This window comes from Aspergillus foveolatus (assembly GCF_047715535.1).
Source record: "Aspergillus foveolatus strain CBS 279.81 unplaced genomic scaffold BDW70scaffold_7, whole genome shotgun sequence".
Taxonomy (NCBI): Eukaryota; Fungi; Ascomycota; class Eurotiomycetes; order Eurotiales; family Aspergillaceae; genus Aspergillus; species Aspergillus foveolatus.
This window is the reverse complement of record NW_027396071.1, coordinates 65,618-88,583: the sequence shown is the minus strand read 5'-3', so window position 1 is coordinate 88,583 and position 22,966 is coordinate 65,618. Positions and strand designations below refer to the sequence as shown.

The following is a 22,966-nucleotide window of genomic DNA, read 5'->3' as shown; positions in this document are numbered from 1 at the left end:
CTAAAACAAGCACTCGCTGTTCGGTTCAATGTTGCGGAAATACTCTATTCACCAAACAGCTTGGTTCTCATGGCCGCAGGCACTAAGATGCTCTATTATGGTCTAGGACGATGCCAGGAGCCACAGCCCGCACTCCTCACTTAACATCGTCATGAAGCCGAGTCTCAGAGCTTGCTACGCTTGCCATGGCTAAACTTGTTTCTTCTCTTGAGAGGTCAAGCAGTTACTATCTGCCGAAGATTTCCAAACCAACTGCCAATAGCGATTCCATAGGGCAGTGCAGTCGGTTATAATTAACCTACATCAGCCTCGAGCTAGAAAGAACTGGTCTTCCTGCTGCGTATCCCGGATAGGTATAGGCGGGGCATTGTCTACTACTTGCGTACTGCGAGTATACCTGTTGACCAATATCTAATTAGGCGCAGTGGAAGAATGCTACGCAAACGTCATCAGATCCCATCAACGCTCGAAATACTGGAGAGCGAGACTTTAATTGGCCATTCACTCGTTTGCGAAGGACGCAAGAAGCCGTTTGACCGTGCCCAAGGAAGAGGAATCCGAATGAGTGGACTGAAGACCGTCGGCCGGAAGGATACTCCTGTCCTGTCGGGTTTGCGCACATTGCATCATCAATAGAAATGCTGGAGAAGGGGTGATGCCAATTGTTGGAATAGACCGCAAGATAGGGCCATCTCACGGTCTCTTACAGTCCACGAGTGGAGAGGGGAATGGCAGACTGGATGCCTGGTTGCCCAAGTCATGCACGAATCTCTCGCAGTACCTCGCGTAACACCAGATCTCTAGCTAGCCATTGGATTCTGCGTCATTTGGCGGTTTGTGCAAGTCCCAGACCTTGTCTGGTTTTGCTGAGGGCATCTATTGACGAGCATAGCTTTCAACAATGACAACGTCGAACAGATTCGCGCAAAACTAGTCAGACCAGGTCGTATTCGTGATACGTGTAGACGCCTTCCATTACGCATTTCTGCGATCAGATATTACCTTGCCCTGATTCGAGGATCTAGAATCGATCATCGGCTGCGCACCCAAGTGGACTGGCAACGCTGGAGGCCTGTTATCATTTTCACGAGTAATCCAACTTGATTGACCCTGGTCGGCTTTGTTCTATTTTCGCAGGCTGCACTGTATACCTCAGAATAACATCACAATCGAAGCAATATGGAAGTTTCTGGGACATCTGTTGGAGTGGAATCCCAATCTTAGCTGTGATTGTATTCTGTAAGAATGACGTGAAGCTTAGGATTGTTTGATCAGGCAACTCCACCAAATGGGAAACCCACCACAAACTCCAAACAGTAAATTCGACAGGTCACTCTCCTGTCTGCGGAAGCAAGAACCCTTGGCCGTCCGCCTGGTTTGGTGAGAGGGGTCCCGGAGACGCATCATATCCGTGGATCTACCTCCGCCACCCATACAATTTCCCCCTTCTGACCTCACAAACCCACAATGACTGTACCATGATGCTCCAATATTCACCATGCTTCTCCCCTCATGACCTCACTCGTCATCATCGCAGACGAAGATCGAGGTACTCACCGGCTATAAGTACCACCTCAATCAATCTCCTTCAAGCATCCATCAAGCACATTTCATCAAATCAACAAACACTTCCACCTCTACTACTACTACTACCACATCTAAATCACTCAAACCACAACTAATTTACCAAGTACATCAAAATGGCCGACAACCAGAACCCCGGTAACTTCGCCAACCGTCCTCACGAGGAGGTCGAGAACATCGCCCGCAAAGGCGGCCAGTCCAGCCACAGCGGCGGTTTTGCCAGCATGGACTCTGAGAAGCAGGTATGCTCCATCGACTTCCATTTTGCTCTGCATGTTTGAATCGTTAAGAGAGCAATGCTAATGAATTCGCGTACACAGCGCAACATCGCTTCCCAAGGTGGTCACGCCTCCAGTGGTAGCTTCCAGCCTGGCGATGAGCGTGCCCGTGAGGCAGGACGCAAGGGCGGCAAGGCTACTGGTCACCACGAGCCTGAGGAATAAGGGTGTTCTTTGTTCATCCAGCAATGTGATACGATCTGACGATTGGGCCATGCGCTTACCCTCATGTACTCTATGATGCCTAATGCATGAATAACTTGCCTCTTACTGTATTAGTACCATAGCTATGCATCCAATGCAGAACACAGGCAACGGATGTTGAATGATTTCAAATATCAAACTTTACAATCAAGCGTGTGGCATGCTGGAAGGGCAAAAGGATTTTCCAACCCTGTGGCATACGTACTTTTGAATGGACGTAGCTAGCTACAACCTATCTATGTAAAACCCCCGCAGCATGGTCATTAATTAAGGCAATACCTTCCGCCCGGTACGTGTCATCCTCCAGATAACTGGTGACATTCGCATCAAAGACAAAATCTCGCGGCTCCAGCACGTCATACCTCGGCCAGTCCGGAATACTCTTGTCTCGCCCTGTATAGTTATTCAAATCCAGATCATGAATAAAGCTTGCCCATGTGGAGCTCATCAAGTCCGCAAGATCAATATAGTTCTGTCCCTTCCCCTCAAAGGGTTTGATATCTGGTCTGTAGCCTACGCCCTCGAGATTGTTGAACATGAACCCGATCTCCTTGTAATGGCCCACGCCAACTTCGGGAGGAACTCCCGCGGGAATAGCGTTGAATCTGTACGCGTACGCAGGAATACCATGCGCAGCCCATGTCTTGGCGGTTTCTCGTCTCGATGCGATAAAGTAGTAGTCGCCCCAGAAGGAGGCGCTGCGCCGGAACTGTGCCCCGTAGGGAGCCGCTGGGCGCTGGTCTCCTAGGCTGGCGACGACGTTGACCGACAAGTCATCCGGGTAGGCTTTTAGGATGGCGTCTTGAAATGAGCGAGGGAGGAAGCTGGAAAGGGTCGCTTTGAAATCTTCGGTTGTTTTGATTCCTGTGGGGCTCATAGAGGCGCCCTCGTCGCTGTTGGCGCCCGTGATGATGGGTACTCTGACGAATTGGCCATCGCGGAGCTGCTTGCTGCCGTAGGTGCGAATAAAGTCGCCGTCAATTGTAGGTGCGAAGGATCCGTTAATCGAGTCGTATGTAGCGTTAAGCGTCAGGAACGGGACCTCACGGAGACATTGGATCTTGTCCCAGGCCTCGGCGCATCCGACTTGGGATACGATCGCTTCGAAGGAGGCTTGCGAGCGCTGCGTTCCATTCTCGGCTCCGTAGAATATGGGATTACCAGACTGTAGTATTGCGGCGCGGAAGAGCTTGTCGTCGCGGCCTCCATAGGCAGTGAGCTTTGCGCGTTAGCCGAGCACGGCATTATCCCAACGGTGACTTACATGGAAGCCGACTGAGGCGGCGCCAGCGGACTCGCCGAAGATGGTCACCTTCCCGGGGTCTCCGCCGAAGGCAGCAATGTTCTCCTGCACCCAGTGCAGAGCAAGACGCTGGTCCCTTAGCCCTAGGTTCGTGATTCCTTCCCCTACAACTTCATTTGAGTGGAGAAATCCCCAGAGGCTGAGACGGTAGTTGATTGATACGCCAATTATTGGCTTGCCGATTTTGACGGACTGCCCGACGATAAATGAAAGGTTATAGCGCTGATCGCCGCCGCCGCCGTTGCTGAACCCTCCGCCGTGGATCCAGAAGCCGACGGGGAGTTTCTCCTGGTCGTAGCCAGCGGGCCGCACTATGTTGAGATATAGGCAGTCTTCGGACTGGTTGTAGAAGGTTTGATCAAGCTGGAAAGGTTAGCATGAAAAGCACGTTATTCTCGAGGACTTACGCCGTATCCAACGCAGAGGAGGGAATAGTCTTTTGCATCTCTCGTGCCCTCCCAAGTCGCATTCAAGGATTGTGGTAGCCTAAACCTAAGGTCATCCACGGGAGGCTGAGCAAACGGAACTCCAAGGAAGAAGTCCTGGTCATATTCCGGCGAGTAAACACCCTCGTATGTTCCGTTCTTGACGCGGGCTGTGGGTGGGACGGCATTGCCTCGCGGGAATGAAGTCGCGGATATCCCGAGCGACAGAGTAAGAAGACCGGCGATAAAAGTCCACATTCTGTCATTCGCTCAGTGTACGCCCAGCGGAACTGGTAGCAGTAGAATGGTCAATGGCGACGCTTAGGATCATTTAGGTCTATTTATATTGCCCAGCTCCCAAGAGCCGTGAAAGACGGCCATTGCCTCTTGGCTCGACGTTTCCGAGGTCATTCGAGTCACGCGGAATAAAAATCACCATTCCATAGAGAATAACAAGTACTAACTGCATTAAGTGTGAGGCGAGGAGCCCCGCATCCCCAGAAACGGTCAAGTAGGGAAAATCCGGGGTGTGGATAGGTTGGAGTGCAGTTGTGTATTCTCGGACATCGGCGACATCACCGATAGGTGTCCTGGAAATCCACAGGAAGGACCATAAGCTAAAAGCTTGTACTTAGTCTCTGCTCCTGAATCAACCAAGTGTTGCAACAATACTCAAATTGCCGATCGGCGTTGCCCTCCGATGTCCGATGGCTGATACCATCCAGCTGGCCGCCGGAACCGCACCTCAAATTGCACCATTTAGAAGGAAGATAACGATTGGGGGGTTGAACAGTGGAGCTCATAGGCTGCTCGGCTTCCAACCACCGCACTCTGTAAAGCTCATGCGGCGTTTTGTTGCTGGCGATAGCGTCATCGAAGGTGGTAGTATGAACATATAACTTCAAGTACCGTGCGGGATACAGCTCTCAACAGGTCTAGGATAGAGAGGACGCGTACGATCGCTATAAGCCATTACTAAAGATTATATTAGCAGGAGTACGCTGCAAAGCTCGCAATCCAGCAACTCAGCAACCCAGCAACCCAGCAATCCAACAACCCTTGATCTTCTGAAGAGACCACGATAGCTACTTACCACTTTCGCAAGTGGGTTTCGAAGTTCAACTGATATTGTTCTTATGACCGGCCAGATTACGTCGTATCTAGTAGCCCGTAGTGACCGAAAGGATGTCAAGAGTGATTAATTTTATTTGAGGGTTGAGAGTGTCAGCGGAGAAGATGTCTCAGCCTTACAAAACTGACGGTCGTTCTTCACACGTGACAGCAGCAGCATCTAAGATTGTCATATTATAGGCTTTAGATTATAAGTGGTAGAGTAGATTGTATTGGCGCAAAGGTACTGCAGTCTATGAATCGGCCATGACTACCAAGCTGTATGCCCTCCATCCACAACGACCGTACTGCCAGTCATGAAGCTGCTCGCATCACTCATCAGTAGCAGCGTGATCCCCCTAAACTCCTCTGGCCTCGCCAACCTCTTCATCATATTCTCTCTCTCCCAGATGACCCTCGTTTCCGGATCCTTCTCCATCACCATCTGCGCCATCGACGTTTCAATATGTCCCGGACACAGAGCGTTCACGCGGATCCCGCCCGTTCCGTCCTTGTGAACTTCTGACCATTCCATTGCAAGGCTGCGGCTCAACTGGACGACTGCTGCCTTGGAGGAGTTGTAAATCGCCGACGCCATTCCCTTGTTTGCAATCAAACCGCTCATGCTAGCCACGAGGAGGATCGAGCCGGGGCATTTTCGAGCCGTCATTGCGCGCGCGGCTGCTACTGCGCTCCTGAAGACGCCGATATAGTTGATGTGGATGAGCTTGTCGACCATCTCAGGCGTCAGGTCGAATGCGTCTTTGACGTAGTTGACGCCCGCGGCTGCGATCAGCCCGTCGAGGCGGTCCTTCTTGCTCGCGATATCATCCAAGATGGCTTCGGTGTTGGCGTCGTCGGTGACGTCCATGCGGCGATAGTGGAGGGCGCCCCCGAAGTCAGGATTCGCGCGCTTTTGCGCGGCGTAAAATTCGTCGTCTGGTTCGGGTAGTCTGTCGAGGCAGTACACTGCACTGGTCAGCATTCTCAGCATTCTCAAAGGATTCTATATGGTTGGGGACGGACCCTCTCCTCCAGCTTCAACCAGAGCCTCCGCCATCGTCAAGCCCAGTCCTCGTGCCCCTCCAGTCACTGCGAAAACCTTCCCCTCCAGCATGAACTCCCGGAATCGCTGATTCCCGTCCTTCTCGGGCAGTTTCTCTTTCAAGTTCGCTGGGCCAGCCATCGTCCTGGCGGCGCAGACGACCGGCGTCGGCGGCTTGATAAAACCAACTCTGTTGTATTGTGCCCTGCAGCTGGACCGCGACTTCGGCACGGACGACTGCAGCAGGGAAACTCCAAAACGTCGCGATAGCATCTTAACGATCAATATCAATATTAACGACGTCTAAATCGATACATGAGGCCTCTTCCACTCAGCTCAGAGAACAGGTCCTCACACCACAGTTACAGAACGCTTATCAGTCTGGGAAAGCAGGTGCTTTTAACCTATGTTATATAAGGACAATGCAACCTGTATCCTCTTGCGTCATACTCAACGCATGCTGGCCTGGGCGGGCAGTGCCGACCTCACCTCCAAGGCCCTGTAGCCAATGAGTTCAACTAACGCGACATTCATTGCCATTCATATCTAAGGATGATGATAGACACTTGTCTCCGACAAGCTTGCGGGCATGAAGCTCTACACCAACTTTATCGCCCAGTGCCCACTACAAGAAACCCTAACCGGAATGGCCCTGAAAAACGCCCATCCTTTCCACACATTCATTACCCAATAAGGTTCTATTCGGGTCCGACACTGTTCTCAATCCGCAAAGCCTCAAAGAGTTTAATCCATGTCTTCCGTGATCTACCGTCCAAGATCGATCAATCAGCCACTGCGTCGCTGATCGGTTTCCTGGCTTCCCGGCTTCCCAGGAACGTCCGACTCGAGCCTTGTCTTCATGAACCAGCCCATCCGCCCTGGTTCTCACAACATCTAACTTATGAAATGCTTGATGTCAGGATAAGTCTGTTGACGCGTTATTCCGTGAACGGCATTATTTATTATTGCTACTAGGATTATACTTTACGGCAGAGTGACGGAGACTTGACGTCAACAGCGTTATCTCCATTAATAGGGATTGAGCTAGCCCTATCCGGCTTAGCGGTAATGGACGATCTATACCAGAAACGAGCCATAACCGCAATCAATACTCCGTACTCGGCTTATTTTACGTATGGACTCTTACTCAATTTCGAGGAGAGGAAATGCTTACTACTTATAGTAGGTAGGTACATGGATAGCTACGCCAAGTGACAGCAGTGCTGTCAAGTGTGAGGGGCTCGTTAGGGCTATACCTAGAAGCTAGGCGAGTGTTACGCAACATAATTGAACAACATCGAACAATATCTATGGGACCGACAACGGTATACGTATACGTATTGAAACGTATACTACTAGCTCGTCTGAACTTGGCATCTATATATATGCCTCAGACTCGCTTGAGTCACTGGACATGGTCATAAGCCTGCGCTTCTCGGTATCAGAGTCGAAGAGAACATCGTTCCCCAGAGGTCTTTCAAGATCGGGCCTCTTAGAACAAGCCGCGTCACTCTCGAAGAAGTACTCGTACACCGCAACAATAGCAATTCCCAAGAGATACCCAACCACAGAACAGAGAACCGCAATGGCTAGCTCCAAGAACCCGGGAATGAGGACCAGCTTCGAAAGATGCCAGGAATGCCGGTTGCCGATCCAGGTGGTCAGTCCCTTTGATTTACCTGTCATTCCAGATGTAGTATCAGGATGAGGCAGTGGAGGCGGTGCTGTCTCTGCCTCCGCTGCTGCCTCCGCCATGGAAACCTCGCGATTGTGTGAAATAAAGTACGACTTCCAACTTTTCATTCGCCACCAGCTCCATGTACCATCTGGGTTGCGATTCTGAGTTGTATGGAGGTGATGGTGGTATACGCGATGGACGGTCTCTTCGATCTGGACCACCTGGAGCGTTCCACTCCCGGAACCAGTCTCGACCTCGATCCCGCTTTCATTTCCAGGGCGAGCTTGAGTACGAACGAGACCCACAGATACAGGTCTTGTAGTGGCAGGTCGACCTTGCAAATCGAAAAGGCTAAGCTTGAGGCGGTAGAATTTGCTTCGGCCGCGGTCAGGAATGGTATTGAGCCGCTGCGACGGCGGGATAGACTGTGCGTCTGTCTTATATGCCACCGTCACGATTTCGCTGCCAGATCCAGGTCTCGACTCTAGGGCCCAGTGTCTCTCGGCTTGAAATTGCGTGGGTAGAGAAGGAGGGAAGATGCTAACGTTGTTGGCGAGCAGGGAGCCATTGCTTAGGGTGAATCTGATGGTCTGTGACCTGGTTGTTAGTGAGTTTTCAGCAGTTTCAATCGATGATGGCACATGGCAGCATATCGAAGAAGGCAGACAGGCAGGTAGGTAGCAGGCTCACCAGGGTAGAGGAATACCCCGACCCGTTGATACAATCGCCGGGGGAAAAGGCACACTTTGAAGACTCCAGGTTGGCAGTATATGACCCGTTGGCTGGAAAGGGTGGTACAGGATGAGGCTGGAAGTCTATATTCTCGGCTGAGACTGCAAGCCCTCTTAAGAGAAGAGCAGATACAGATAAAAGGCATAGCAGCATGATGATTTTTGCGGCAGATAGATGTGAAGCAAGAGCGGATGTCAGAAAGACGACAGCGGCGGCAGCACCGACACTTAAGTGATACCATAAGCGTCTACAACCTCATATAACAAGAAAGAGACGAGAAAAGAAGAAACAGAAGCTGTCCAGTCCTAGCACATCCCACCATACTACACTACTACGACTCTAGGCTCTTTGTATGGGTGGTTATTCTAGGACACTCGCCGTCACGGCTGTCTACCAGGGTCACTTTAGCATTGTTCCTGTGGCCCACGGGCACCAACTCGATTCCACCCGAGTAAGTCTTTACCACTTACTACTCAGAATAATTCGCTCTGTTTCAACCCTAATGCTTCTGCCTAGGACCCTTCATCGTACAGGGTCCCGCTCTGAAGGAATAGAACAGGATGACGCGGCCATCTTGCGCCTGTTTTTGCCTGGCTTGTTTTGTAGAGGCTTGAATGGCTGGATCCTGCGGTGAAGAAGCTTACTACTGCAAGCCTCGCTGCTTACATAGCCTAAATTCGTCTTTGAAGGGTGGTTCTTTGAGGGTTCAGCGGTAAAACCCGCTAATGGCCGCTTCGGGCATGGTTCGATACCTCGAGTATGAAGCTTGGCTGGGGCTGTGCTACATCGCGGCTTCACCAGAGGATTTCACTTTTGTATTGGTTCTGGCTCTTGTCTGTCTTTTTCTGTTTACGTCGACAGGGTTCAACCAACATGCTAGATAGGTCCCTGTTTTACTGGCGTGCATATACTGCAGCGCCATGCTACTGTTTAACCGACTCGAGCAGTTGAAGCCACCAACTCTTTCCCATAGCATGAACGGCCTAACTATCCTTTACTGAAGAACTTGGTGGTCGGATCCAAGTGGAGACAGACAGCTGCCTAGATTTGCTAGACCTCAGCTTGTCAACAGGTCGCACCGCTCCAATCAGATAAAGGGAATCTAAGGGAGCAGTTCTTTAGAGATGTCTCACACGCGCGGCCACCTCTAACGAATGATCCTTTCAGCTCTACCAGCTCTATTAGCTAAGGGGCCAAGTTATTCTGCTGCTCGAGCCACCCCGGTTCTCCCACAACTGCCGATGATATGCGTCGCTGGCAGTATTCTTTCGGCTAAACCTGGTCAGGATTGTTGCGGCATAATCATGAGGATGCGTAGATGTAAGCATGCCTTCAGTGTGGAACAACTGGACTCTGCAGACCACAGTACGTACAATGTCTATGTCGCTTGTAGTGGGAAAAGAAAAATATTGATATTACTAATTTTGTATAGACAGAACTACCCTAGAGCACATGGTAAAGTATTTCCCTCCTCACTTAGTGCAACTTCAACATAAATGATTAACGCTAGCCTAAATACCTACTCGTGCCACGGAATGTGTTCTTTTTCACCGGCAGCCAGCAACTATTGACCTTTCCCCACCGACTTAAGTGCACTGATGAAACTTCTATAAACAATTCTAACCAGAAGCACAGCCAAGTATGGATTCGACCTAGGTACACCGATAAGTCAGGATTACGCCGAACCACAAGACATTATTATCTCGCCGCGGCCTTGGCCAGAGCATATGCGAAAATCATGTGTATGCCGCCAGGAATAGAAGCCAGCTCTGCTGGAACAATGTGATTTGCAGCTGAAAAGTCTGTAGTTTCAAGAGTAGACCTTGTTATGGTTACGGAACGGGAAGAAAGTAAGGAGGATTGAAGAAGTAGACGATGAAAAAGAAGGAAAAGGAAGGTTAGGAGTTGAGAGGGCTGGTTAAGAGTCGTTACGGGCGAGAGGAGTGCTGAAGGCTTGGGGATGTATTAGCGATGTGCAGCGAGAGCAGAGTCGACGAGTCTACGTAGACCTCTAGAGAGAACTGTTCGGTAGATATTGCAGTAGCCCAGTTAAGCGCAGTAATGCAACTGGTACGGTATCTACATCCATGCGCGCCCACCAGCAATAAGGCTCTAGCGTCAGTCTCGTTCAGGAAGTCAGACTGGCAATGGAAGTGTGCTCTGAATGCCATATCGGCTGTTATATGGGAATCGTATCTAGGTCGTTGGGCGTTTAGATAGATAGCTAAGAGGTCGCACTGGGACACGGTAGGTTATCAGGAATGAACCATGGATCCAGACTTTATATCTAGGGCTGCTTCTTGAGTGCGAAGTCTTGTATATTACTTCGGTAAGACCGAAGAAACAACATAATAGTCAACAAACCAGGGCTTCGCCGTGAATGGTGAGCAATATTGTTTGATGAACGCCTTGGTGTCTTCTAGAAATCTGCGGTCAAGCGCACTCATCTAAACTTACCTCCAGTTGGCTTTCCATACCACGGGTTCTGTGCGAACCTGGCCGCATGCTTGTCAGACGATAGCGGAAGTTCTTTGATAGGTCAACCCTAGCACTAACCAAAAATGGAGTCCAGAAAATCCGGGTATCATGCATGTTACCCCGGCCATCCATGTAGCTAATCCAAAAGTAGCCACCATAACGTCGCCGTCAGTCAGCCTGCCACCCAAGCTCAACCCACCATTCCAATAAGCAGAGCTGCACTGCTCTCTGAGGATAAAGACTCACTTCCCCACGAGACCATTAACATTCCCCGGCTCTCTGGTGTCTTGATTAGAGGATAAGCAGAGAGTAAAGGCCTAAAATGGAAGCAATCCTCGTCACGGAATTCGGAGACCCTTCTGTCCTCTCCCTAGCAGATGTCCCTACACCAACTGCACAGCCAGGGCAGGTCCTCATAAAGATCCACTTGTGGATGAAGACTGAAGTCATTAACAATAGACGTAGCCGGGGGCTACATAGAAGCGCCGCACCATGTGAGACGCTTGAGCCCCTCAGTTATGCCCTTGATGAACCATGGGTTTTGTCGAAATCATGGATCCAAATGAACATTTCGGTTACTGCTAGCATTCTACAACTCCTGAGGTGACCGGGAGCAAATATGCCAGTTCCCCTATACTCAAGCAACCCGTCCTAACAATGCCAAGCCAATCCCCATTTCTCAGCCCTATACTTAGCACGTGGGCTGCTGCCGCTGGTTTGAATGTTATGCCAGCTTCTCAGTTATCCGAGTCTCACCAGCTCAGAGGTTCGGGCTCTTGCAATGGATAGGCAATTGAACCGGAAACAATCACTAGAAACTCGATAAATATGCGTCACTTTTATCATTCATGATCCCCGCTTGGTTGAACTCGCAAGGCCCCGTAACTAGACTATATACAGCTAATTTGTTCATATACCCATAAACATGCCATGTTAAATGCTCCCGTAAGATGTAGTCATGATTAAAAACAGAGAAGAAAGAAAATTACAGCTGGCCAGGCCAGATGTCGTCGGCAATAGCCCGGACAAGCTCCAGCTTCTTGATCATGCCCTCGCGATCAATGGCGTTACCCTCGCGGTGAGAGGCGAAACCACACTGCGGACTGACACCAACCTGATCAAGCGCCTGCTCGAGAGTGATGCCGTTACCCTCGGCAATGAACTTGGCAGCGTCGTAGACGCGCTTCTTCATCTCCTCCTTGTCCTCGAGCTGGGGGAACTTGGAGGTGACAACACCCAGAATGACGGACTTGTGGCGGGGAACCTCCTTGAGGGGCTCGAACCCACCGGCGCGGGGGGTGTCGTACTCAAGGTAGTACGTGTCGACGTTGAGTTCCTTGAAGAGCTTGGTCGCGATGCGGTCGTAGCCGCCCTCCGAGAAGTGGCGTGAGCCGACGAAGTTGCCGCGGCAGAGGTGGACACCGACATGGAAATCCTTGGGGCGGGTGGCGAGACAGTCGTTGTAGAGCTTGATGTACTTCTCAAAAGTCTCGTCGGCGCTGAGAGTGTTCAGGGGGTCTTCCTTCCAGCCCTGGAGCATCTTCTCGGAGCAGAAATCTACTGCTTGTTAGCATTTGTAGGGTGTTCTACTGGCAAGAGACGTACAGACGAGGTTGGGGTCGTCAAACTGCACGTTACGGCAGCCAGCATCGTACAGGATCTTCAGCTCGTCCTGGTACGCCTTGGCGATATCGGCAAAGTACTCGTCGACATTGGCGTACACTTCCTTAGGGTAGGCGTAACCTTCACGGTAACGGAGGTGGTACCAGTTGGGGGCAGCGAGGGTGAGCTTCAGGTTCTTGACCTCCTCGGGGCCAACGAGTGAAGCGAGATACTTGAACTGGTCGACGTATGTGCTGCCAACGTGCTTGATCTTGCCGGTACAGAAGACGCTCTCACCGGGCTTGTGGCCTGCCTCAAGGAAAGCGGCGACGTCGGGGGCATACGGGCGGAAGACCTCGGGGCTGGGGTCGGAGACTTCCTCGAAGCCCTCAAGGCCGGGGAAGAAAGAGCCCCAGAACACTGTAGTCCACAAGGTTCCCATTAGCCACGGCACTTATAAAACGGGCAAAGCGGGCTTCGTCGGTTTTTCCCCTCAACTTACTGTGTCGGCAGTACTCTCCGTCAGATAGCGCAGAGTACCGCAACTTCTTCTGGAGCTCGACAACATCCTTGATATCCTTCTTCTCGACAGCCTCGAGCTGTTCCTTGGTGGCTTTACCGTTCTCATAGGCGGTCTTGACGTCAAGAAGCTCCTTGGTACGCAGGAGGGAGCCAAGGTGCTCGACGCGGAAAGGGGGGCAGCGGTGGAGAGACATGGTGAAGTTCTGTGATACAATGATTCTGTCAGAGACTGCTTTGACTGAGTGCGAGGTACAGGGGGACTCACCAGGTGAATGTGCTAGTCAGCAGGGAGAGGAGGGTATTTCGAAAAGAGACCAGGGAGAAAGAGTGAGGGGCAAGAATTAGTCGAGCCATGATGGAGCAACTGCCGAAACCGCAAGCGAGTCCTTCTTCGAGTCTCCAGCAGAGAGTGCGGTTCAGCTCCGACGCCTACGAACCTGCGTTGAGAATCGTACCAAATTCAGCGATGCCCCACCATCGCCTCTCTCCACATTCATCCGTTATAGTCGGAGGGGTTGCCATTCGAATAGGACGCCTGACAGCCTTGGCTGGCTTGAGCGTGGCAGTGATGTTAGGAACTACGCAACATCATTGACTGTGCGTTACCGAGAGCAGTCGAGGACTATGCTGATACTAGGCTGAAGTTGAAGCAGAAGTTAAAGAGTTCAGAGAAAAGATGCAGAATGTGGGGCTTTGCGAACCCCATGCGGGTAGCTTAAGGCATTCTCACATTCTTGAATTAAAGATGTTCCATCAATGATACAAATATAAAGTATGCCTGTCTGGGATGCGTCGAGGGATTTTATAATGTCATCTAACACTAGGAATTTTTTTTTACCCCTTCTATTTAAAAATTATATCCATATGACAAGCCAGCATTGAGCGAACGCCGACCTCATTTCCCTGCTTGGGGGTTTCCCGACGCTCAGATATAAGGCGTAGAGGATCATAAATTCTGCCCAGCTCCGTCGGCATGTTGTCTTTATTGCATTTCAAAACATTCCACAAGGCCCATAACTGGACAAAACTTGAGAGTTATTACTGAAGCTATTTCATGCTTCTGCTCCACGGCATTACATGACAGAATCGCACCGGTTAAGTACCAATCTAGACAGCCTTTACGCAGTAGCAAAGCTATGAAGGGACGGATCGCGTCAGACGGAAATGTGTACGGTCAACCATCTATTAATGCTCTCTCTTTCTACCTACAAGACACGAAAACGAGCCAAGCAAAGATGAAAGCGAAGGAATTAGAAGGGGTATTAACGAAACCCAAGAACTGTGGGATATCATAAGAATGAGAAGACACAAACATGAGCGAGGGCGAATGCAAGCAAAATAGATAAAAGGTTCCAAGGCTGCGTCTTCTGTCATCAAAACGGACATTCAACAAATGGACAATAATGGTATAGATCGATGCGACAAGGTAGGAAAGGAAAGGGCATTGTTGTACATGAGGGCCGTGACGGTGACAATACACCTTCGTGATGGGCGAAAGATCGGGGGGCGGCGGCTTATTTTTGGGGTTGTTGGACCTTGACGTTGTTTGAAAGCCATGCCTAGAGGGGGTTAGTCGGCAAGTGAAGCTGATCGAGGATAAGGAGGCTTACCAATCCCTCGAAGATACCAGTTCCCTCGGTAGCAACGCTAGGCGCAACGTACCAGGTCTTATCCTTGAGGCTGTGTAATTTGAGCGCGCTAATGACCTCGTCCGGACTCAAGTCTATTATGTGTTAGCGTCGAACTGCTGGTCTGTATCTGGAGGGTGACGTACGTCCGGGAACATCTTGCTTGTTTGCGAACACCAGTAGGAGTGCGTCTTTCATTTCGCGGTCGTTGATGATCTTGTGAAGTTCTGAGCGGGCTTCGTCCATTCTAGCCGTGTCGCTGGAATCCACCACGAAGATCAAACCCTGGGTGCCTGTAGTTGCATTGTTAGCGGATATAACCAAGTGCAATATGGCCAGCTATACCAGAGTAGTAGTGTCTCCAGAGAGGACGGATCTTGTCCTGACCACCCACATCCCACACGTTAAATTTCACATTCTTATAGGTGACGCTCTCGACGTTGAAGCCGACTGTGGGAATTGTGGTGACATCCTGGTTGGTGAGTTTGAGTTTGTACAAAATTGCTATGCAAGTCAGTAAACGCTCGCCAGAGTCCAAGGGAACATGAATCGGCAACGTACTCGTCTTTCCAGCAGCATCCAAACCCAGCATGAGAATCCGCATCTCCTTTGTTCCAAAAATTTTGCCCATAATCTTCGACACTGAGCCACCCATCTTAACGGATATTGCGCGACTGCGGGGGAGATCGTAGACCAGTGATTAGGGGTTGAGGGTGTAAATTGCGACTCGATGTTTGTATCGACAGCAACGAGGAAAGCAATGAGCGTAGTGTAGGTAAGGGAGAAGAGGGCCCGGGAAATCAATTCGAAGCAAGGGGCCTGTTTAGTCGAGTTCGAATCAGCGAACGTGGTCCTTGTCATTTCATGCGCAGGGTGCAGGGGACGACGGGGCCTTGGGCTATGGGCAGCAGTGGGAATAAACTCACTACTTTGCTTCTAGAGAGAGCAACACAGAATAAAGTGTGGATAGCGCAATCGCAAAGCCAGACGATGCAGAAGAAATATTAGTAGATTTCGCGACAAAGATGTTGATTGAAGCTGAAAGACATTGAATAAATTCGGGGTTGAGCTAGATCCACACTCCTTGTCCTGGCGAGTGTCTCGAGACCAACTCCGTAAAAGGGGCTGGCGATGCTGACTCAGCGCGCCCACGAGCCGCCAAGAGTTGGTCTGTTTCATCTCCGCATGCCACACATGCTTCAGTGTTCTTATTGACTACAAGACGTTTTTATAGCTGCTTAGATTGATCGTGTGGACGTGCTTCTATTATGCCACGACAGCAACCACTGGAATTCATAATGCTTTGGATGCATCGAAAGCCTTCTGTGCTTTTCCGACTTGTGCAGATTGGACCCGTGCTTAGACCTGTGCTGGGCTTATTTTGCAACAGTGTTATCTCGATCTTCATTCCATGGTGTACTTCAGATGTGAATGTCACTCCTAATGCGCAGTTCTACTGCGTACCCTGGGCTTGTATCCGTTCGTATGCAACCAAGTAGCCAATGCGACTGCTGCTTACTCAGTCCTACGTCATGTTATGGCATCTGATGAGGTCACACCATGCTTCCGCGGCTCCGAGGTGTGTACCTTGCTATATCTTTGCACACACTTTTTCCAACCTCATTCATCTTCCAGAATCTGATAGAACATAGACAACCTGTTCGACATGCCTGGCGGCGGTGCTTCACCATCACGTCGAGCCTCGCTTCAACAGAAGCGCCGCTTATCGACGGAGCTTTCTCCCTATTCTTGGGGCGCAGCAACGACGGGAGTACGCATATGCCTATTTTCCCATGTTGATGAAAGTCCTGACTCGTGTAGAATTTGTATGGCGGTTTATCAACGGTGTTCGAGAAGGATAAAGTGATATTCGCTGTCGCCATCCGTGATGCAACTTACCTGGTGGATTTTGCGCAAGAGGAACTGCCCTTCAGCGAGAGCGATGACTTGGATTCAAAGATCGGGGACCACATGATGGGCCACTTATATAAGTGGTGCGATACACATCTAGAAAAGATGATAGGATTGGCTATTCCAAAACAACTGGCGCACGCATGTCCCACGATCTGCTCCCGCCTATGGTTAGAGCTCGATATCATCCCCTTGGTCCTGTCAGACAACAGCAGGACCGATATTAGCGGTGAAGATCTACATTATGGCTTTCAGCAGTCCGCAGACTGGGAACTCAGGACGCTGGACGAACAAGCAGAGTCCATGGCTAGGAAATGCGTTCGGTTTGTCCGACTTACCAAATGTGATCGTTAAGTACTGACCAAGTATAGATTGTTTGGTCCAGAGGGAATTCCCTTGCTACAAGTCGGCCTTTCCGGTCTCGTGCAGGTTGACACGGCTTTTCATGTGCAGTTGACCAACAAAAATAACTACAAAAATTCTGTGACTTCCAATACGTGGAAAGCCATCGAACACTATGCCGACGACCTCAGGAACCGAAAGGTTAAGTTGGCTTTCTTCAGCGCCACTCCGCAAGGCGGAGGGGTTGCCCTTATGAGACACGCTATGGTGAGGTTTGCCCATTCCATAGGGACTGACATGAAATGGTAAGTTTCCTGAGATGCCGCTGCACTTCTGCTCTGACCGGTCTAGGTATGTGCCGAAACCACGACCAGGTGTCTTCCGTATCACCAAGACGAATCACAACATCCTACAAGGTGTCTCTGCGCCCGAGGAGCGTCTTACCGACGAAAACTGGGAGCAGGTTACCAACTGGATGCAAGAGAATGCGGACAGATACTGGTTGCGGCCTGGAGGTCCGCTCGAGCATCCTTCGGAAGGTGGCGCAGACGTTATTGTCATCGACGACCCGCAAATGCCTGCGTTGATTCCTTTAGCCAAACAGAAAGCCCCAGAGAGGCCGGTTGTGTTCCGTAGCCATATACAGATCCGAAGTGACCTGGTCGACCAGGATGGAAGTCCACAAGCAGAGTGCTGGGGCGCCATGTGGAGGGATATCCAGAAGGCCGACATATTCGTCAGCCATCCTGTTAAATCTTTCGTACCAAAGATTGTTCCCCGTGAAAAGGTGGGCTACATGCCCGCGTCGACGGACTGGCTGGACGGACTGAACAAGAATATGAGAAACGAAGATATCGCCTATTACGGACGAATCTTCAACTCGTGGGTGCGAAACTCAGGAATGCCTGTCATCGACCATCCTGCAGGTGAGTTCACAGGTAACCTTGAGGAAATTTACACTAACGATAGAAGACGAGTACATTGTTCAGATTGCACGCTTCGACCCATCCAAAGGCATCCCACACGTTATCGAGTCATACGAGAAATTCCACCAGCGTATGCAGGACTATTGCCCAGATAAGCCCATCCCCAAGCTCCTGATCTGTGGCCACGGCTCCGTCGATGACCCGGATGGCTCAATCATTTACGACCTGGCCGTCAGATATATTGAGGACTCTATTCCCGACCTAGCCGACCAGATCTGTGTCGTCCGCCTTGGCCCATCTGACCAAGTCCTCAACGCGCTCATGTCCAAAGCCAAAGTTGCTCTCCAGCTCTCCACCCGCGAGGGGTTTGAAGTCAAGGTTTCTGAAGCTATTCATAAGGGTCGGCCGGTTATTGCCACCAGGGCCGGCGGTATCCCGCTGCAGATAGTCGACAAGGGTAACGGCTTCTTGGTAGATGTCGGCGATACGGATGCTGTCGCCAAGCATCTTTTCGACCTGTGTACCGACGACGCGCTATGGAAGAAGATGCATGAGTTCGCGCTGGCCCATGTGTGTGACGAGGTGAGCACGGTAGGTAACTCGCTGAACTGGTTGTATCTTGCTTCGAAGCTCTCAAAGGGGGAAGTAATCAAGCCGAACGAGCGCTGGCTCAATGATATGGCGCGCGAAGATGCAGGTATCCCGTACCAGGAGGGTGAGGACCGGCTGAAGCGGGAGCTTGAAGTGCACAAGATGGGCTAGCATTTATTCTCCCAGAGAAGCTTTTTGTAAATATTAGCGCCTGAGATACATCTCAACTATCTTTGAGCGATAGACCAGCTATCCGTGAACAAAGGGGGTATAATAACTAAAACCAGTAACCCAAACTCCACCCAACCGAAGCCGACTACAAGTAGTACCTATCGGATACTTCGATACCTCTCCCGACTCAATCCACCCTCCAGCCCCTCAACCCCATACGCAATTGGCGTATCCCCCACAATCCGTGCCGGCTGTCCCCCAACCACACAATGACTCGGCACCACCATGCCCCCCGGCACAACGCACCCGTCTAGTACCTGACACCTTTCCTTCAGAATCGCCATCGACCCAATCACGCAATCCTTCCCAATCGTCACATTATCTTCCACCTTCGCGGCCTCAACGATACTCCGCTCCCCTACAAAAACATGAGATCCGATATGCAGCGTTGTGTACGTGTGGACGCCACGCGAGAGACGAGAGGGCGGGCGGAGGATTGCGCTCCGTGAGATGAACGTGTATCGGCCGATGCTGATGGCGATGTTGTTGTTGCCGGTACCGCTACCGGTACCGCTAACAGATTGCGACTGCGACTGCGACTGCGATTGCGACTGTGAGGATGAGGAGCGGAAAAGGTCACCGCGAACGACGGCGTCGGCCATAATGATCGATTTCCCGCCGAGCGAGATGTGGTGTGTTCCATGGATCTGGGACCGGCGAGACACTTTGTTGCCGGTTTCCTTGAGGGTGTTAGCCATTGTCTTTATGATTGTGTGCCTAATTTGTTTGATTGGAAAAAGGGGAATCATTCTCTTGCGAGAATGTAGAGTTATATCCAGGCGCTAGCATAGGAAAAGTGGTCTCAGAAAGCCAGACGAATGCTTGCGCTAGACGCAGCTCTGCGGATGGGTTGTGAGGGGAAGCAGAGGGAGAGGAAGAGGAACGCACCGTTTCGATGTATTCGCCTTTGGGTGCTTTAGGTGGCATTTTGAAAGATTGCGTACTGAGATAAAGAGGTCCCAGATGCTTTGCGTGTGGTTACAAACGTATGGGTAAGTTTCGGATTCAAGCGTCCTGCTCGCTGCTGGCACAGAGAGCATAACAGAAAGATGGAAGCTCCAAGGCGGTGAAGCCGCAGTACACTTACAGTCAATTTAGGTTTGGGAAGTGTGGGGCACGCTAAACCTAAAGGTATCTAGCCTATAACAGGCAGGTGCCAGAACTATAGAGATAACCATAGCTGCCGCAGAGTGCTCCTTGTAGTGTAAGCTCCTTGTAGTGTAAGCCATACCTCATGTATTCTTTGTTTACGGGCCTAGTCTGAATATAAATTCAAAGAAGAAGTTACTATGTCCCTCCACAATCCAGTCCAAGTACGCTGTCCGAGCTATATATTACCTTGTAATATGCACAACCATAGCATATATGATCTGATTTATGGCTCCAGAATGTGGACTCAATGCATTTAATTGGATTATTCAAGAAGTATATAATCGCCTAAATTAGCAAGGGAAACTCTGTATACAGCCTTAGGTCGCGCATGTGAACAGTATCCAGAGAAATGGCGGTTGATGATATGCGCTATACGACGTATAGTTAATGTTGTGGATGCTCAATGGGGAAAGGGCAGAAGGAAGCTTGTATCAACTACACAAACGTAGCCTACTAAGGATTGGGCGCCATATGACGATTGATTCTCTATCTCGATGATGATAGATATCCTCTTCTTCAATCTCTCTTGATCAATACATAGAGGAGTCAGATCAGGGGTCATAGATTGGCCGCTTATATCACGTGGCGTAAGCCAGCCAAAGGGGGCTCATCGTGTACACCTGGTGTACACCTGGTGTACAAAATGAACGTCACATGACATTTCCATATCAGTTAAGAAAAGGATATTTTCTACGCCTCGTAAGCCTACTGCCATCTATCACCAATAGACGGCTCTCTGATTCATAGAGTAGATCTGATAAGTTGATAGCGTCGGCCAGCCATTTACCATCGTACGTCCGGGCCTAACTTAGGGTAATAAGTTGGAGCTAACGATATCCCACGAATTGGAGGATGCACTGTAACGGTTGGACCTTCCCAACTTTCTCTATCTATCATCTAAACAGCATCCCTGTCGTTGTCAAAAACCAAGTATCCTGGGTTCTCCAACTCGGTCAGGTTGCAGGACTCGATTCGGCCTCTCACATCACCCATGTGTCTAGCCCTGGCCAGTTTCAATGAGACTAGGAGTTGATCGTGCATAGGGACGCCAGTGGAAGTGCCATTCACGAGTTAGATGGTGCGCTCGTGGGCGGATGGACCTTCCTTCCGTCTGACTCCAAATATCCTTGTCAGCCTAGAATCCGGGGATTTCCCGGCCAGTGGTTACCATCCGACACCGCACCGAGTCCCCGTATCTATTTTGCCTAACCCTAACTTACGCCAATGACGACTGAGCCCGACTAGCATGCCCAGGGCGAGCACATGGAGAAGGGTTCTCTAGAGCGAGATTTTGATATTAAAATCAATTTGAGCTCAGTAATATGTACGTTAAAGACGGTAAAGCCGATTGAATACCATACTATACGCTACTTAAAACAACCAGATTTGCCGCACCAAACTTCCCTGCCCCAAAATCATCACTGTGCAGGAATTCATGCGGGCTCTGGTGGTCTTCTAAGTATCCAACGCCCCCGACAGCCTTGTCTGTTTAGGCCTTCCGTTAGCTCAGCCTAGAGCTTGTCCTCCAGCAAGGACAATTGGGTATAACTTACAGTAGCCGGCTAGCTTGAGAATATCCTCTGGTAGCTGCCGGACGGTCTCAATTGGCGTGGAGAGGACCTCTTCTTGGTCTTGGCGGAAGTAGTCCCGTTGACTGCATAAACAGAGGGAGGTTAGGAGGTTAGCCCCATTCAGGCATGATAGGAGAACAAACTTACCCGAAGACGTCAAAGAGAGTGCGGAGAGCCAAAGGATCCGTGACCTTGCATTTGTTCTCGCCGGCGCCGTGGTAGGTTGCGACATAGGCGCAGAACCGCAAGTCAATCATTAGCGCACTGCACCGCGCAAGAGTGGAGAGGGAGATAGACACTTACATCCCAGCGTGAAAAGCGCAGAGCCAGGATCCATTTCGGCGTATGTGCATTCTTCGAGTTTGGGCATGCGATCAGGGCCCCAAAGGTGGCTGCCGGGAATCACGGCCGTAGCCTGTGGAAGCAGTCTTAGTTATTATTGAACTCCGATCACTACACCTGAAAGTGGAACGAGCGTACCCCATTCTTGTATGCAGTCTTTGAGCCTGCGATCCGGCAGCCTACCATTGGAGTGAAGAAGGGATTGTTGGGGTCGGGTCGGACTTGGTAGGCGATTTGGTCCTGGGAACGTACCTATTAGACTCTTTCACGAACTACGAATCATAAGGGAGGGGGCGCAGTGGTTTACCCTATGCAACGTGGGGCTTGGCTCCAGGAACCAGAAGAAGTGCTGCGGTTGACGCGAGCATGTAGCCGCTCTTTTGGGGAACAATTTTCTCTCCGGTGCAGGAGGCGAATTCGTCACTGTGGTTGCGCGTTACTAATGGTCAACAGGCTGGCTAAGGGAGGGAGGAGGGCCTCACTTCAAGAATCGGCCCATGATTCCCTGCCAGACAGGCAGACGCATGATCTTGACGAGCTGGTCTGGGATTTTGAAGAGTAGGGCTCGCGAGCTTTGAGCTTCATGTTGCGCTATGGATAGCGAGAAGAACGTACATAGACGCGCTGAGAGCCCTCTGGAAAGAAATTAGGGCCAAGTTCTTCGTGCGTTGCATTGGAGCCATAGATCTTGCGGCCTTTGAAGAATGGCTCAACTAAACGGGTTTGACTTACCACTGTTATCTATTTTTTTGGTGTCAACACGGAGTGAAATTTCCTGCACTCACTTGCTTCCATGCACTTCTTCAACAGCTCCGACGAAAGAGAGTTGGAAACGATGACGCCGCCATCTCTTTCGATAGGCTTGTAAATCTCCTCGAGGGGCTGCGAGGAATCGATAGTGACGAGGGAAGGGGCCATGGTGAGGTTGAGTAGAGGAGATGGGACCTGAGCTGAGTTATAACTGCGTCTGATTGTAAAGCAACATAGGTCCGCTCGTGGGTCGCTGACTTCCTACCCAGCCAACTGTACCAGCCCGGTATATGCGAAGATATGAGGAGATATTAGGGGACTCCACGCTTGGAGTACAGTACCCTTGTCATTCTTTTCTCCAGAGTGGACCCAAGTAGCGCATTCCGGCTCTGGTGTCTCAATACTCGCCGTCTGTGGACATTCTCCGGCCACCTCTCCTATCAGAATCACCATAAAGGACAGTGCTCACAGCCACTTCCAACTGCGACCCATCTGGGCTTCGAGTCTGTCGTTGTTGATTCCCTCGGTGTCTTGACCGGGCCGGGTTTGATCGATTCTTGC

General features: G+C 50.6%; 10 protein-coding genes across 10 annotated transcripts; 3 read left to right on the top strand and 7 right to left on the bottom strand.

The window, feature by feature from the left end:
- The first annotated feature begins 1,335 nt into the window (after window positions 1-1,335).
- BDW70DRAFT_129691 (general stress protein) lies at window positions 1,336-2,265 on the top strand. The gene is made up of 2 exons (XM_073735658.1): window positions 1,336-1,826; window positions 1,905-2,265. The coding sequence occupies exons 1-2, from the start codon at window positions 1,701-1,703 to the stop codon at window positions 2,025-2,027; spliced, it is 249 nt and encodes an 82-aa protein (XP_073599068.1). The 5' UTR covers window positions 1,336-1,700; the 3' UTR covers window positions 2,028-2,265.
- On the bottom strand, window positions 2,201-4,276 carry BDW70DRAFT_108078 (Alpha/Beta hydrolase protein). The gene is made up of 3 exons (XM_073734453.1): window positions 3,777-4,276; window positions 3,331-3,732; window positions 2,201-3,285 (listed from the first exon to the last, which is right to left on the bottom strand). Exons 1-3 carry the CDS (start codon window positions 4,050-4,052, stop codon window positions 2,299-2,301), a joined length of 1,665 nt encoding a protein of 554 aa, XP_073599067.1. The 5' UTR covers window positions 4,053-4,276; the 3' UTR covers window positions 2,201-2,298.
- An 899-nt stretch (window positions 4,277-5,175) lies between these two features.
- BDW70DRAFT_147895 (uncharacterized protein) lies at window positions 5,176-6,090 on the bottom strand (the record flags this gene model as incomplete). The annotated part of the gene is made up of 2 exons (XM_073738793.1): window positions 5,176-5,873; window positions 5,931-6,090. 2 exons carry the CDS (start codon window positions 6,088-6,090, stop codon window positions 5,176-5,178), a joined length of 858 nt encoding a protein of 285 aa, XP_073599066.1.
- A 1,069-nt stretch (window positions 6,091-7,159) lies between these two features.
- On the bottom strand, window positions 7,160-8,767 carry BDW70DRAFT_129686 (uncharacterized protein). Its single transcript, XM_073735657.1, has 2 exons — window positions 8,318-8,767; window positions 7,160-8,217 (listed from the first exon to the last, which is right to left on the bottom strand). Exons 1-2 carry the CDS (start codon window positions 8,510-8,512, stop codon window positions 7,327-7,329), a joined length of 1,086 nt encoding a protein of 361 aa, XP_073599065.1. The 5' UTR covers window positions 8,513-8,767; the 3' UTR covers window positions 7,160-7,326.
- A 2,342-nt stretch (window positions 8,768-11,109) lies between these two features.
- On the top strand, window positions 11,110-11,484 carry BDW70DRAFT_108047 (uncharacterized protein). The gene has a single exon (XM_073734452.1). The coding sequence runs from the start codon at window positions 11,160-11,162 to the stop codon at window positions 11,442-11,444; it is 285 nt and encodes a 94-aa protein (XP_073599064.1). The 5' UTR covers window positions 11,110-11,159; the 3' UTR covers window positions 11,445-11,484.
- Window positions 11,485-11,699: 215 nt separating this feature from the next.
- On the bottom strand, window positions 11,700-13,280 carry BDW70DRAFT_129683 (cobalamin-independent methionine synthase II family protein). The gene is made up of 4 exons (XM_073735656.1): window positions 13,227-13,280; window positions 12,942-13,164; window positions 12,443-12,859; window positions 11,700-12,394 (listed from the first exon to the last, which is right to left on the bottom strand). Exons 2-4 carry the CDS (start codon window positions 13,153-13,155, stop codon window positions 11,823-11,825), a joined length of 1,203 nt encoding a protein of 400 aa, XP_073599063.1. The 5' UTR covers window positions 13,156-13,164; window positions 13,227-13,280; the 3' UTR covers window positions 11,700-11,822.
- Window positions 13,281-14,365: 1,085 nt separating this feature from the next.
- On the bottom strand, window positions 14,366-15,335 carry BDW70DRAFT_107981 (ADP-ribosylation factor family protein). Its single transcript, XM_073734450.1, has 5 exons — window positions 15,151-15,335; window positions 14,935-15,093; window positions 14,736-14,882; window positions 14,572-14,684; window positions 14,366-14,520 (listed from the first exon to the last, which is right to left on the bottom strand). The coding sequence occupies exons 1-5, from the start codon at window positions 15,242-15,244 to the stop codon at window positions 14,476-14,478; spliced, it is 558 nt and encodes a 185-aa protein (XP_073599062.1). The 5' UTR covers window positions 15,245-15,335; the 3' UTR covers window positions 14,366-14,475.
- An 826-nt stretch (window positions 15,336-16,161) lies between these two features.
- Window positions 16,162-18,758, top strand: ccg9 (putative trehalose synthase (Ccg-9)). Its single transcript, XM_073735655.1, has 5 exons — window positions 16,162-16,360; window positions 16,411-16,823; window positions 16,872-17,147; window positions 17,194-17,768; window positions 17,815-18,758. Exons 1-5 carry the CDS (start codon window positions 16,256-16,258, stop codon window positions 18,528-18,530), a joined length of 2,085 nt encoding a protein of 694 aa, XP_073599061.1. The 5' UTR covers window positions 16,162-16,255; the 3' UTR covers window positions 18,531-18,758.
- On the bottom strand, window positions 18,482-19,593 carry BDW70DRAFT_107976 (dynactin subunit 5). Its single transcript, XM_073734448.1, has 2 exons — window positions 19,479-19,593; window positions 18,482-19,270 (listed from the first exon to the last, which is right to left on the bottom strand). The coding sequence occupies exons 1-2, from the start codon at window positions 19,515-19,517 to the stop codon at window positions 18,689-18,691; spliced, it is 621 nt and encodes a 206-aa protein (XP_073599060.1). The 5' UTR covers window positions 19,518-19,593; the 3' UTR covers window positions 18,482-18,688.
- Window positions 19,594-21,102: 1,509 nt separating this feature from the next.
- On the bottom strand, window positions 21,103-22,573 carry BDW70DRAFT_156908 (uncharacterized protein; the record flags this gene model as incomplete). The annotated part of the gene is made up of 7 exons (XM_073740264.1): window positions 21,103-21,227; window positions 21,296-21,396; window positions 21,461-21,577; window positions 21,613-21,728; window positions 21,794-21,895; window positions 22,271-22,368; window positions 22,441-22,573. The coding sequence occupies 7 exons, from the start codon at window positions 22,571-22,573 to the stop codon at window positions 21,103-21,105; spliced, it is 792 nt and encodes a 263-aa protein (XP_073599059.1).
- Window positions 22,574-22,966: the final 393 nt, after the last annotated feature.

Bases quoted from the DNA above. Each gene is read 5' to 3' on its own strand.
- BDW70DRAFT_129691 (XM_073735658.1), top strand. From the start codon at position 1,701: ATGGCCGACAACCAGAACCCCGGTAACTTCGCCAACCGTCCTCACGAG. The intron at 1,827-1,904 runs GTATGCTCCATC...TCGCGTACACAG, and splicing joins GCATGGACTCTGAGAAGCAG to CGCAACATCGCTTCCCAAGG.
- BDW70DRAFT_108078 (XM_073734453.1), bottom strand. From the start codon at position 4,052: ATGTGGACTTTTATCGCCGGTCTTCTTACTCTGTCGCTCGGGATATCC. The intron at 3,733-3,776 runs GTAAGTCCTCGA...TAACCTTTCCAG, and splicing joins TCCTCTGCGTTGGATACGGC to CTTGATCAAACCTTCTACAA. The intron at 3,286-3,330 runs GTAAGTCACCGT...TAACGCGCAAAG, and splicing joins CCGCCTCAGTCGGCTTCCAT to CTCACTGCCTATGGAGGCCG.
- BDW70DRAFT_129686 (XM_073735657.1), bottom strand. From the start codon at position 8,512: ATGCTGCTATGCCTTTTATCTGTATCTGCTCTTCTCTTAAGAGGGCTT. The intron at 8,218-8,317 runs GTGAGCCTGCTA...ACCAGGTCACAG, and splicing joins CGGGGTATTCCTCTACCCTG to ACCATCAGATTCACCCTAAG.
- BDW70DRAFT_108047 (XM_073734452.1), top strand. From the start codon at position 11,160: ATGGAAGCAATCCTCGTCACGGAATTCGGAGACCCTTCTGTCCTCTCC.
- BDW70DRAFT_129683 (XM_073735656.1), bottom strand. From the start codon at position 13,155: ATGTCTCTCCACCGCTGCCCCCCTTTCCGCGTCGAGCACCTTGGCTCC. The intron at 12,860-12,941 runs GTAAGTTGAGGG...TGTGGACTACAG, and splicing joins CGGAGAGTACTGCCGACACA to TGTTCTGGGGCTCTTTCTTC. The intron at 12,395-12,442 runs GTACGTCTCTTG...AACAAGCAGTAG, and splicing joins TGACGACCCCAACCTCGTCT to ATTTCTGCTCCGAGAAGATG.
- BDW70DRAFT_107981 (XM_073734450.1), bottom strand. From the start codon at position 15,244: ATGGGTGGCTCAGTGTCGAAGATTATGGGCAAAATTTTTGGAACAAAG. The intron at 15,094-15,150 runs GTACGTTGCCGA...TGACTTGCATAG, and splicing joins GGATGCTGCTGGAAAGACGA to CAATTTTGTACAAACTCAAA. The intron at 14,883-14,934 runs GTATAGCTGGCC...ATGCAACTACAG, and splicing joins CTGGAGACACTACTACTCTG to GCACCCAGGGTTTGATCTTC.
- ccg9 (XM_073735655.1), top strand. From the start codon at position 16,256: ATGCCTGGCGGCGGTGCTTCACCATCACGTCGAGCCTCGCTTCAACAG. The intron at 16,361-16,410 runs GTACGCATATGC...TGACTCGTGTAG, and splicing joins GGGGCGCAGCAACGACGGGA to AATTTGTATGGCGGTTTATC. The intron at 16,824-16,871 runs GTTTGTCCGACT...GACCAAGTATAG, and splicing joins ATGGCTAGGAAATGCGTTCG to ATTGTTTGGTCCAGAGGGAA.
- BDW70DRAFT_107976 (XM_073734448.1), bottom strand. From the start codon at position 19,517: ATGCCACCTAAAGCACCCAAAGGCGAATACATCGAAACG. The intron at 19,271-19,478 runs GTGCGTTCCTCT...AACACCCTCAAG, and splicing joins AAGGCGAATACATCGAAACG to GAAACCGGCAACAAAGTGTC.